Source organism: Colossoma macropomum, unplaced genomic scaffold (genome assembly GCF_904425465.1).
Source record: "Colossoma macropomum unplaced genomic scaffold, Colossoma_macropomum, whole genome shotgun sequence".
Lineage (NCBI taxonomy): Eukaryota > Metazoa > Chordata > Actinopteri > Characiformes > Serrasalmidae > Colossoma > Colossoma macropomum.
Genome location: NW_023494784.1, coordinates 23722151 through 23734785, shown reverse-complemented (window position 1 = coordinate 23734785; position 12635 = coordinate 23722151). Strand labels below are relative to the sequence as shown.

The 12635-nt window shown below is 40.6% G+C and overlaps 1 protein-coding gene across 1 annotated transcript in view; it reads left to right on the top strand.

Moving 5' to 3' along the window:
- Positions 1-12635, top strand: part of man1a2 (mannosidase, alpha, class 1A, member 2) — a 107974-nt gene that overhangs the window by 76010 nt on the left and 19329 nt on the right. The window contains exon 6 of the mRNA XM_036561166.1: positions 1743-1823. Within this exon, the coding sequence (XP_036417059.1) occupies positions 1743-1823 (81 nt within the window). The remainder of the gene's footprint in view (positions 1-1742; positions 1824-12635) is intronic.

Here is a 12635-nt window from a genome sequence, read left to right as displayed (position 1 = left end):
GGGTCAAGTCAGTTTGAGTACAGTCAGAAGAAACACAGCAGCAAGTTAGCAACATGCTTATTTACTCAAAAGACATGTCCTCTCAGCTCCAAAACTGAACTGGCCAACAGCAAATTAAATGGATAAAATGAAAGAAGAATACAAAAGAAAGTACAATAATGTAAAACTATGGAAAATTACACATGCGTAACAGCTCTGGATGTGATCTGACAGTATGCTGAAGGTATGCTGTGATATGAAAGCATTTTGAAAAACCATCACTGCATTTTAGTATATTTTTTTGACTCCGGAAGTGTCACCTTATTAATCTGAGTTGGAGTTTATAATTTGGCTCCTTTGCTCTCTTGGTAACTCTGTATGTCACAGTAACATTGTTTGACTGACCACTCTAAATCCTGGTGTAAATGGTGACTGAAGCTGACAGTGAGATGGTCGCTGACTAAGCCGTACAGCCCTGCCCTGTACCCAAAACTTTATCTGCTCATTTCAAAAACACAGCATATTTTACTTCTCACAATCCTGACTGCTGCTCCCTCTTTGAATTAATGATGTGTCCTACTGAGGTGGTTATTGAGCCAGATCTCATGTGGGGGAGGGCAATACAGCAAAAATGTAACACCTTGAAACTTTTCACGATGCACAAAATGCATCACAATTTTTCATTTTTTGAGGTTTGATAAGTTGGAACAGACCAGAAACCATAGGACTATTTAAAAATAAATAAATAAATAAATAAAATACTCGCTGGCATTCCACACGAGTGCTTGACCACTCATTCTCAATACTACCCTTAAAAGCAGTCATACTTACATTTCTTTATTTATTTAACATTTTTAATCAGAATTTTCTTGTTGCTCCAGTTACTCAACCTGTTAGACATAGTTGGATGTTTATACATATCCCAAAAGAGTCCCAAAAAGGCCTCCAAGAGACAGTTGTGCTGTCACATTATGTCAAACAAGTAGAACGATGAGTCAGACTGGATCTAGATAGCAGTGATGACATAGAAGTAAGTTCAAGACATAAATCTTTTTAAAAATCTAGCTGGTTTATTGTAAATGGATAGCCAAGTTCATATTCCATTGCGAACTTAATGGCTCATGTTCAGTTCCATTGTGAGTCATATTGTCTGGGAATCAGATGAACTGCTTAACGAGCCGCTCTCAGCTCTGCGGTGGCTAAAAAGTGACTGAAGACACGCTCTTCATCTACACCTGAATGTCATTCAACAGTCAAAACAACAAGCAAACAAATTCACCTGGGTTTGGCTGTTCTCTTTTCTTAAACATTGTTAACTTACATTGCTTAAGCATCTAACTCAGAAAATGGTCAGGAATCCACAGGAGTGTTCTAGAATTCTGAAGGGCTCTAAAAGGTTAACAAACAACAAACCTTCTGAATATTAAATAAAGAAAGTGATTACCATTATAATGATTCAGTTCTCAAGTGTTCAGATTATTTGGGCCAGTCTTAGATTACTATAGCTTTTAGTCAATGTTTCATTTATTGCACTGCTAAATCCAGTTGGTCAGTGTTCTTTAAGGACTGACAATATCCATGATATGCTCAGAAAAGCAAATTGTGACAAAATCTTTCAATAACGATATGCTGCCCACTCATAGTCTTATGTACTAGCATGATTGCTGTTACATGGTTAAAATGTGTAAAACATATCATGATGTACTGTGGTTATGTAAACATTCTACATGGATTTGACCTTTCTTGTTCTTCTGTTCTCTTAGAATGCAGAAGTGTCCGTCTTTGAGGTCAATATCCGCTTCATCGGAGGACTGCTGGCTGCTTACTACCTCTCCGGACAAGAAGTAAGACACTACTTTGTGTGCTTTGTGCATGCACAGACTTGCCATGTTTCTTGTGCTTCTTGAATATCCTTAAGTTCCTTTGATGGAAAATCTTCTTGAAAATGAAAATATTTTGTGCTTGAAAGTCCTTGAATTCAAATGAATGTACTGGTATCATAATGTCTGAAACATCTAGGTACCTAAAAGTGTTTTGTTTGTCAGACTTTTAAATTTGTTCATTACCATTACTGAATGTGTGTGGATCATAAAGCTTCCTGAGATGTCCTTGAACTTGACTTGAGTTTGAATGGGAGTGTTCTTGCACATTTGTTTGTGGTTACTATCTATTCTATTTACCATCATACAAATGGATGTGGTTGTGTACAGAGCAGTGAATGCTGCAGGGTGCTCAGTGGAGTGCAGTTGGCTCAATGGTCCAAGGAGGGCAGCCCTTGGGGAAATAATTGTCCCTCACGTTTAGTCCATGTTAATTAACCCTCTCTCACACTCACTCTCTTATCTTCCCTTAGGTACTAAGTTAGGAAGGTTCAAATCTTCTTTCTCTTCCTCCTCCTCCTCCCCTCGTCGCTTTCTGTGGTGCTGGGCTGCATATCTCTCCCCCGTCGGCATCATTATGTCCTCTTGCTTTTAGTATGGAGGTGAAAAATGCAGAAGAATTAAGCTTCAGCCATGCGTCACAGCCCCGCTGCCCACACCAGCCGCTTCATTAGATGGCTGACGATAATGGGCTCTATCTTAAACACACAAACACATACAAAATAAAAGAAAATCACTTTTACCTGTCCAGCTGCCTGCCCCATGCTCTCATTCTTACCCCCCAGCACCTTCGCTTTCTCTGCCTGTTTTTATATAGCTCTTAACCAGTAAAGTTCCTCTGCCAGTGAGCTGTGCAGAGCAGCTTCCGTGGCTATGGATGCACCTCAGACTACCCACATTTAGCCTGAGGCAGCTAAGGGGGTATAGAGCTGCTGCCAGTCATTGGGCTTCTAATGGAGTAGCGGATGGAGGAGGGTTCTCTCCCTGTTGACTGAGAGAGGCAAATTCACTCTGAGGAGGATACCTTTGGATCGAGAGAGTGGAGAGGAGATAAGGAAAAAGAGAATAGATTGAAGAAATTGAACCAATAAAAGAAACTGAGCATGCAATGAAATGAATGGAGGAGAGAAGATAAATGACTGTAGATTAAAATGAGAGAGGACAGCATATGGACGAACACTATTCATTCTTAACATTGAGTTCGTGGCAGGAGATGTAATATTGTCTTAGAACTGCTGGATCTATTACTGTAATAAAGCTATCAATTGGCAAGAAATCAGCTTTTCTCTCAATTTTCTGTCAACGCAATTTTCTCCTTACGCCAAATGTAGTCAGTTCTCCAAGATGTGTTTGGTAACTTAAATTTGCATCTTTAGTTTTACATTGGATCTTCAAGGCTAATGTACAGTAGCTGACAAGTAATGGTAGCTGCTTCTTCTTCTTCTTCTTCTTCTTCTTCTTCTTCTTTTTCTTCTTCTTTTTCTTCTTCTTCTTCTTATCATTATTAATAAGGGCTGTTGCGTCGATTCCTGGTGTCCTGGTGACCGTATAGATAGTGTTTCTCCAGAATAGCCTATGTTCTGTTTGTGTCCTCAACAGTCATTTTGTTGTACTTATCTATGTGATTTTCTTGGTATTGTACAGAATGTTTTACCTTCTTCCACACAGTTGAATTGATGTCTTTGCTGTTTCGCCTCTGTGATCATCTGCTGCTGACATCGTCCTGTATTGCTACTGGTGGTAGGTTTAGTCTGGTACCTGTGTTAAGACCTATGTGCCATGGGAGACCCTGACAGGAGTTAAAACTCCAGGCAGTACAGCTACCTGCTTCTCCGAAATAGCATTGGGCTAATTGGCTTTTAATACACTTTTTTGACTGTTAAAGTAATCTCAAATGGACCTGCTGTATGCTTTGATACTGTATGATATGCTGTTATCTAAGACACTGTTCACCCATTCTGTGTTCACAACATCTGTTCACAACATCTGTTTCAAGTGATGTGATTGTAAGTGGACAGCGAGATGTATATTTGTTTACCCCTAGGATTTCCATGTGTCTCACATGTTTCTTCAGTGACATGTGTGATGAGAATTCATGACTGGAAGAACTGGAGAAAGGGTACTGCACGCATCTACTACGTCAGTCTCTCGCTACAATTGTTGTCAAATAAAAATGTCTCTCGAGTCCTTGTTTTTATGTGTACAAGCTGTTACAAATGTTTAGTTCATATTGACGTCTAACACAGCTTGTAAACAAACAGGACAGGAGATGAAGAAAAAAAAATATGCAGCTACTTTCGTCTCTGGTGTGATGACTAATTCAATTAGGTGGCCTGTCATTGCTGTCTAGGATGCTGTGGGTCATTTCACTGTTCACACTACTAAGGTTATCTGGTCATATGCATCCCTGATCACCTTCAGAGTGGTCTGAGGGATAGAATAACACTGTCTCTCCAAGATGCATTGGACCTTGTTTACACCTATACTTAGCACTGTGCCCTTCTGATTAGACCAGCTGACATATATGTGGCCAAAGGTATGTGAACACCTGACCATCACAGCTATGAGAGCTTTTTGCATATCCAATTCCAAAACCATGTCCATTAATATGAAGTTGCCCTCACTCCTCTTTTGCAACTATTACAGCCTCCACTCTGTCGGGAAGGCTTTCCACAAGATATTGGTGTGTGTCTGTGGGATTTGTGCCCATTCAGTAAAAAAAAACATTTGTGAGGTCAGGCACTGATGTTGGACACGAAGGCGTGGCATGTATTCGATGTTCCAGTTCATGCCAAAGGTGTTACATGGGGTTGAGGTCAGGGCTCTTTGTAGGCCTCTAAACATCCTCCACACCAAACTCATCAGACCAGACCTTACTTTGTGTACAGGGGCACAGTCATGCTGGAACAGGAAAGGCCCTTCCCCACACCGTTGTCTTTGTGTGCTGTAGCATTAACATTACCCTTTACTGAACTTAATGGCTTAGCCCAAACCCCAAAAAACAGACCTTTATCCCTCCTCCCCCAAACTTTACTTTGGCACTGTCATCCAATATTAAAGCATGGTTCATCCCTCCAGGGAACATGTTTCCACTGCTCCACAGCCCAGCAGAGTTGTGCTTTACACCACTTCAGCACATGCATGGCATTGCGCATGATGATCTTAGGCTTGTGTGCGGCTGCTCGGCCATGGAAGCCCATTTCATGAAGCCCCTGAAACACAGTTCTTCTGCTGGTGCTTCCTTAGTTTGGAACCTCCTAGTCACTTCTATTTCACAGTAAATGCATTTACAGTTGACTGGGGTGGATCTAGGAGGGCAGTGTTTTCACAAACTGACTTGGCAAAGGTGGCATCTTATGACAGTGCCACATTTAAAGTCATTGAGCTGTCCAGTACTACTGATTCTACTACCAATGCTTGTCTATGGAGATTACATGTGTTGTGTTATTTTATGCGCCTGTTAGCAGTGGTTGTGACAAACACTAGAACTCAGTAATTGGGAGGAATGTGCACATACTTTTGGCCATATTGTGTGTGTTAATGGAAGTGTAAATGGGGCCTGTAAAAATGGACAAATTTCAGACTTTAGAATGGTTACCACAACCGTTGCTATGCAGAAGACAAAACAACTTTGGACACCAGTCATGTTTTGGCTGAGCAGCTACATTTGGAAAGACATAATGTGTAAATTTGACCACCACCCCCTCTGACTAGACTGAGTTCATATAGTCCATGCCAAATAGCAACATAAAGAGCTCTACATGTTTTTCAATCAGCCTGAACGGGAGGAATGAGATGAGCAGAAGAGAAATGATGAAAAGTGCAATAGACAGATGCTGTTGGCAGCTCTGATGAAGGGGTGTGTCTGAACAGAGAAAAGGGAAGGGAAGAGATGGGAAATGAAGCTGAAGAAGGAGAATAGAGTGGACAAGTGCAGCTGGAGAGAAGGCTTTGTGCTATTGTGGCTGTCCTCAGAGCCCCCTCCACCCCACTAGCCCTCTGCTGCCTGTCAGCCTGTTCCAGCCCAACCTGCAGCAGCATGATCGATGGTGTTTACTTTCCACTGCCATGTCCTCCTCTCTCGCTTCTTCTCCTTTCTCTTCCACCCCTGATTTTCCATTTCTCCTCTTTTTTTGGTCTCCTCCCTTCTCTCCTCGTCTGTTTGTTTCATACCTCAGATATATCTTGTGACATGGCAAAGATGAATGATGGCTTAAGGCAGCAGTGCGCTGCTCAGCCATGCCATGCACTGTTGGCTCTCAGCCTGTAATTAACAGATTAAATCATTAATTGACTGAAGAGCCCATTGTTGGGCAGAGTGCTCTTAATGAATAGAGTGGTCTGACAGCCCTTTGGAAGCTGCACCCCTTTATTGTACTCAGACACAGCACTCATCAGAGCGGCCTCGGTGCTGTCGAACTCCTATGATATGGTCAGCTGTGTCACTGAGCCCACTTGATTGGGGCTGTCAGGCTGAATGTAAAGGTTTAAGAAGGTATATCATAATTCAGAAGTTTGGAATTACTTGTCATTAATAATTAGTCCACCACTGACCTGATATTATTGAGTGGACCAAATATGTGGGTGGACCTTTCTCAGCACAGCAGTGACGCTAACACGGAAGTGGCAATGGAGTGTATCAAGCACCATCTTGCTGGGATTTTTACACAACTCAGTGTCACTGTAGAGTTGAGAATAGTTTGCCAACCAAAGCCATTTATCCATCAGTGGTCCTGAGCACTGATGAAAGACTAAAGGGTGGCTAACAAATGTGGATGTAAACCTGTACGTTCATAACTATATACCCACAAAGTGTACCAACAAGGTAGGTGTGTCTGAGTGGCCAGTAAGTGTAAATGTTTAAAACTGCAGCAACACACACTAACATGCTACAACCATTTTGATATCACTGCTGTGCTGATAATGGTCCACCGCCCAAATAATACCTGGTTTGCAGTGGTCCTATGACAGGGTAGAGGGTTGTTGACAAATTGTGCATCAGCAACAGATGAGCTACAGTGAGTACCTATAAACCTACAAATGCATGAATTTTTATGTGGCGTTTATGTATAAGCTAGCATTGAGAAGGAAATTTTAATATACTTTCATTTGCAAGATTGCATCTGCAACAAAATTGTATTTATATTTTAAACGGCACTGTGTTTATGACTTCTTAAAGCAATAAGGCATGAGACCCAGTGCATCAGTGTAATCCAAAGGGTGTAAAGACTACAATAAAAAAAAAAATTTATAATGAGAAATAATGGCAAACAATGCTTCCACCAAGAATTGTAGTTCGTTTAGAATATGCTGTCATTGTCAAGCAACTATAAACTGCTGAAGAAGGACAAGAACTTTGTCTCCCATCATTGTGTATTGCAGTCATTTCATTAAGTCTTCCGTTTGTGTCATATTATAATGGAAATAGTGTAATATAGCAGTGTTTAATGCAGAAACATTCACCTTAAAAGTAGTGTTTGCTCACCCAATTACCATAGCAATGATAATGCTAGTTTCTACTAGCTTCTCATTGCGATTTCCTGTGTTGTGCTTGCAAGCTCATTCATTTCCCCACACTGGGTTTAATACTAAGCAAAACTACAGACATTTGAAGCATATAAGATATTCAAGTAACACATTCTTTACTTTTTATTTAGCAGTTTTATGGTGATTTATTCAGTAAATACTTAAGTTCACAGCCTAACACTGAATGTTAATGGAGGAGCAGTTTAGCCTGTTAGCCATTTTTTAGCCTAGCTGTTAAGAAGATACGTTTTCAGCCTTTGAGTTTAAACAAAATGAAGTTCTTACTTCATCTGTCACTACACTTTGAGGTCCATGCAAGCAGCATAACAGTCCATTTACAGCATGATGATTTTTAGTGACATGATTCATTAACATAGAATTCAAATGTGAGGCAGCCATAGGTTCATATATATTGAGTGTTCTTATAGCACCTTTAAACATTTTTCAGCCAATCAGGTTTTAGGACCAGAACTGTCTATTTTATAATTAGTATTTTACCATTTTTAGCATTAGTGCCCACTTGACCATTCTGTTAGAAATGGAGCTGCTTCATATTATTTCTTTTTTTTTAACCTTGCAGCTCCTTTTCTTTTGTTTTTAAGGCATGAGAGAGCGAAGGAGCGATAAATACAGCACTGTGTTGTGTTTACCTGTACAGACCTGGGCAGCAAAGTCAACTGATATTAGATAATGAGCAGAGTTTAGCAAAGCTGTGTGTTCAGCAGCCTGTCAGCAGCAGCCAGAGAGAGAATGTGACTGATGGTGAAAAAGCCAGGGAGCCATCTATCTCTGCTTGATTCTCCTCCTGCATGCTCAGAAAGATGTAGTGATCTCTCTCTCTGTCTCTCTCTCCGTCTCTGTCTCTCTGTCTCTCTGTCTCTCTCTCTCTCTCTCTGCATCCTGGCCATCATGCTGTGGAGCGCTGTGCTCAGTCTACTGTTGTCCAACACACATCTGGTCAACGGCACACCAGAGCCACAGCCTCGGGCCCAGTACCGACAGGTAGCTTAAAAAAAAGGTATTGGGGATTGGAGATACGGAAAACAAAACTGAAAAACAGAACTACTTCACAAAGTGCTGTATTTGCACTTTGAGCTATGGTCTTAGGTTCTTCACTGGGCTGCTCATTCCACCTCGGAGGAGATTTATCCAGTGCTGGGAGCCTAACGCTGTGTTTACATTGGTCTGGCGCGGCAGCACAGTGGATCCCTTAGTTTTTCCCATGATAAGCGCCATGGTCATCACATGGTGAATGATGGGACCAGCACAGGGATGGGAGGTGCAATGTGTTAAAAAAAAAAAAAAGAAAAAGTTAAGCAGAACTGAACTTCATGCAAATAAATCCATCCAACGCAATGTATTTACCCAATCAGAAAGCAAGTGATGTTTCAATGTCTGCAGCTCACTGTAGGAAACATTCATTTAAATTAGGAAACATTCCTGTGTGACATTAAGACCATATATTAGTACCTGTGCTGTCAAATGATTAAAATAATTAATCGCAATTACTCATGTTATTACTCATATGCACTATTCAGACAGGTTAGTTATACCTGAGGAGGAGGGGTAATGTACTTTACTGGCAGGTCTCAGTGATTTACGTTCTGCTCAAATGTGCCATGTGAGTCAATTTTACAGACTTTCAATAAAGATTCCGGGACGTTTTACCTTCTATACAGTGAGCTGTAGAAATAATTGTATGTTAATTCTGTATGCATCAACGTGTCCCTAAAAAGCTTGATTTTATGTGGTGATGTTGACTGTAACTGCTGGCTGTGAATTCCCAGGCTGGTTAGGGTAAATGGAATAACAGCTAAATTAAAAGTTTTGACATTTTTCTACTTGTGTCTGGAGTGAAGGCAGTGCGTAAATTATGTAGGCACTCTCATCTCTGTCATTTAGACCAAAATTTCTCATCATCGATCATAAACATTACAGATGTCCTGTGGTACACTAACATCACCACACCTCCCTGTGGAAAACTAATCCTGTACAAATAATGCTTTATGTGCTCAAATTTGACTCTAAAGAAAGATTTTTCGATCTAAAAAGCAGTACATGTGTATCTACATGAGTGGACAAAATAAGCTTCATCAGAATGTATTTATTTCTTTTAACAATTTTAACAAATGAAGTGATTTCCATTGCATCAGTGCAGTGTCCAGTTATCTTTGCCAGTGCCCAGCGAGAGCAACTGTATGTTTAAACTCCTCTGTGATTGTAGACCACTTGCTCTCCTACTGCTAAGTTACACCTCATTGATTTATCCACAGTTCTCCACCGAGCACCTTCCAGTGTAGTGTGTTGAAGGCATCCTCTACTGTTAATGTCACTAATATTATTACTGATATTGACATCAGCTCTGTTTTGCTTACTTAAGACTTGACATCCTTTAATGATGAACAACATAGCTGGCAGTAGCTGGTTTTACCCAGAGGGCCAGCAATAGAATGCTTGTCCATTGAAAGCTGCATTTGAATGAGAGGGCTATAGTTGCACAGTCATAGCAAAAGCACACAAGCAATTTGCCTTCGGTGAGCAGCTACAGATGATTCAAAGGGTGATACTAGGAAAATGTGTTGACAATGATTAAAAAAATTAGTGCCATAAATTTGTGTTATTAAACCATTAACAGTAATTAATACACCGCTAATGTTCAATTGGTAATCAGCCATACGCAGCCAGCTGAAGAGGAACAATCTTGTTACCATGCCAGACCAATGCAAATTCATCATAACTCATAGTAAACCAACTTGCTTGACTGGCAGATCCCCAAAATGGACCATAAATTTCCATGAAAACGGAGAGCAAATGCACCAGGAAGCTGTAGATAAACAAACACATGATAAATAATAATAGAGCCACACTCATTTAATCCAGTTTTAACCCTGTCCTTAGGGACCTCCATCACACGCACTCATTCCCTCGTTTTCACACACTCAATCTGCTTAATCTCTTTATGTGCTTCCATTCGGCATTAAAAGAGCAGAAGCAGGCCGAGGGCTCCTCCGAGAGTGTGTGTGTGTGTGTGTGTGTGTGTGTGTGTGTTTGCAGACAGGGGCGAGGCCCTGCTGTAGGGAATACCCCTCACTCATATCGTCATATGTGTAATAACAGGATCATCTGCGCTCTTCATGATCTCAGATTAAACTGTAGAGACCAAATCTGCAATCTGGGAATCTCTCTCTCTCTCTCTCTCTATCTCTCTCTCTCTCTCTCTCTCTCTATCTCTCTCTCTCTCTCTCTCTCTCTCTCTCTCTCTCTCTCTCTCTCTCAGTAAATTTGAGTTTACGTTAACATTAAACTGTCTCACCTTCTCATTTTTATGTTTAGCCTTTTGAAAGAACTTAAGGGGGGGAGGAGGGGGGGGGAGGTAACTGAAGCCGCACACACTCCTCATACATCAATTTGTGTGATCTGTAATACATTTTAATGGGCCAAATGCGAAGCCTGTCAGGCCGAGGCTAGAAATAGAAACATCAGCAGCTCTGGTGAATGTGCAGGTTGTTTCAAAGAGAGAAGAGTTTTCCTACCATATGTCTCTATAATCCCTTCACTCATCACCCACAAGGCCAACTAGGAGCAGAGAGCCACCATTATTGACCTGCAGTGCCTGTTCTCTCTGTGTAACTATACGTCATAGTGTTTATTTATTTATTTAGTTAGTTAGTGAGTTAGTTAGCTAGTTAGTTGGAGGGTTCAGCTCCAGTTTTCCCGTAAGCACTTAGTCTGTTGCGTAGCGGGGACCTGCCTCTAAGGATGCCTGCAGCGACAGTGATGGAGCGCAGCTGTTTAACTGCCACTGCTCTATAGTGATATTTCCTCTCAGGTTCCTCACACGTTTTCCTTGTATCATTCTTGCCCTGTCTTTGGCTGTTCATGTTGGATCAGTGCTCAATGACCTACAAATTAAAGATGTATCAAGGGACCGAGAGCATAGTGAAATGATGGGTACTCTCCAGGAACGGGCAGTTCCAATGAGCAGTGGTGAAAATAGAAATATGGTAGCTTCATCTGAGTCATTACTTACCAGCCCTGTTGAGGAGTTCTTCTCATTAGTAGCACTGCAAAGCTGTAAAATTACATACAGCGTTATGTATTGCCTTACTTATCCTAAAATCTTGAGCAGTTTGTGGTGCTTTTTGAAGTTCCAAATCATCCAAATTGTGCCATTATGGATACTCTAACTCCTCTGTTTTATGAGCAGCTGTTCCTTCATTTATAGGTTAGTAGAACAGAAACAGAATGGAACAATTCTTCTGACTTAGAATAAGTAGACAAGAAAAGCTGACTGTCCTATTAAAAGTAAAGCTCTTCCTAAAGCTTTTCGATGAGATTAGAATTACACACATTTACCATTCCAGGGTGCCTGTCTGTGCCCTGTGCTACTCTTATGATAACACCATTGCGGCTTTAAAAGAAATTATTCCAGATACGCTGCAGCAGTCCATTCAGAGCTTGACTCAGCCTTGCATACGCAGCAGAAATTTGGAACTTCATGATCATCATTCACAATCATATGCACACATCTGGGAGAATGATTGTTCCCAGTGAAGCAGCTCTCTCAGACTTTGTGTATACAAACAGTGTCTGGCTGTTTCACAGCAAATAGACACAATTATGCAGTCCAGCTGACACTTAAGTTTGGTTTGTAAAATGTTTGCAAAACAAAGAAACAGGTTTTTTTACTAACAAGCCATTTTGATTGTTGATATAATTATTTATTGCAGTTTTTATTAATAATGAACTATTTGTTGAACGTTTGTGTGTTTTATCGTGTTGTATTTTGTTGCTGTTTGCATATGCGCCCATACCAGATTATGGAGAACTGCTTGTTTTACTTGTTCATGTCCATGGTAAAGTCACTGTGAGGCTAAAGTGCTTTAAACAGCCACAAGAATGTTCACCACAATTCATCACAGGCACATATCCAAAACCATGAATCGAAAGTGTAGCCAGTAAGGACTCTGATGATCATGGTGTGTTTTTCGTGACCGTGAGGAAAGGAAAGAATGACAGAGCATGTCTTTTCAAATTATTATTCTTAATGATAAAAGTGACGCTGCACTGATAATACAGGCTGTAGTCTAATAGCTGTCATTGGACAGAATGCTTTAAAGGGTCCTTATTCTAAATTTTTTCTGTTTTTTTATTTTTTCACTTATTTTAAGGTTGACATTTACATTTATGTGGTTTTATATATCAAAACATAATTAATTTTTACATGACAACCTCTCTTTATCCCTTCGT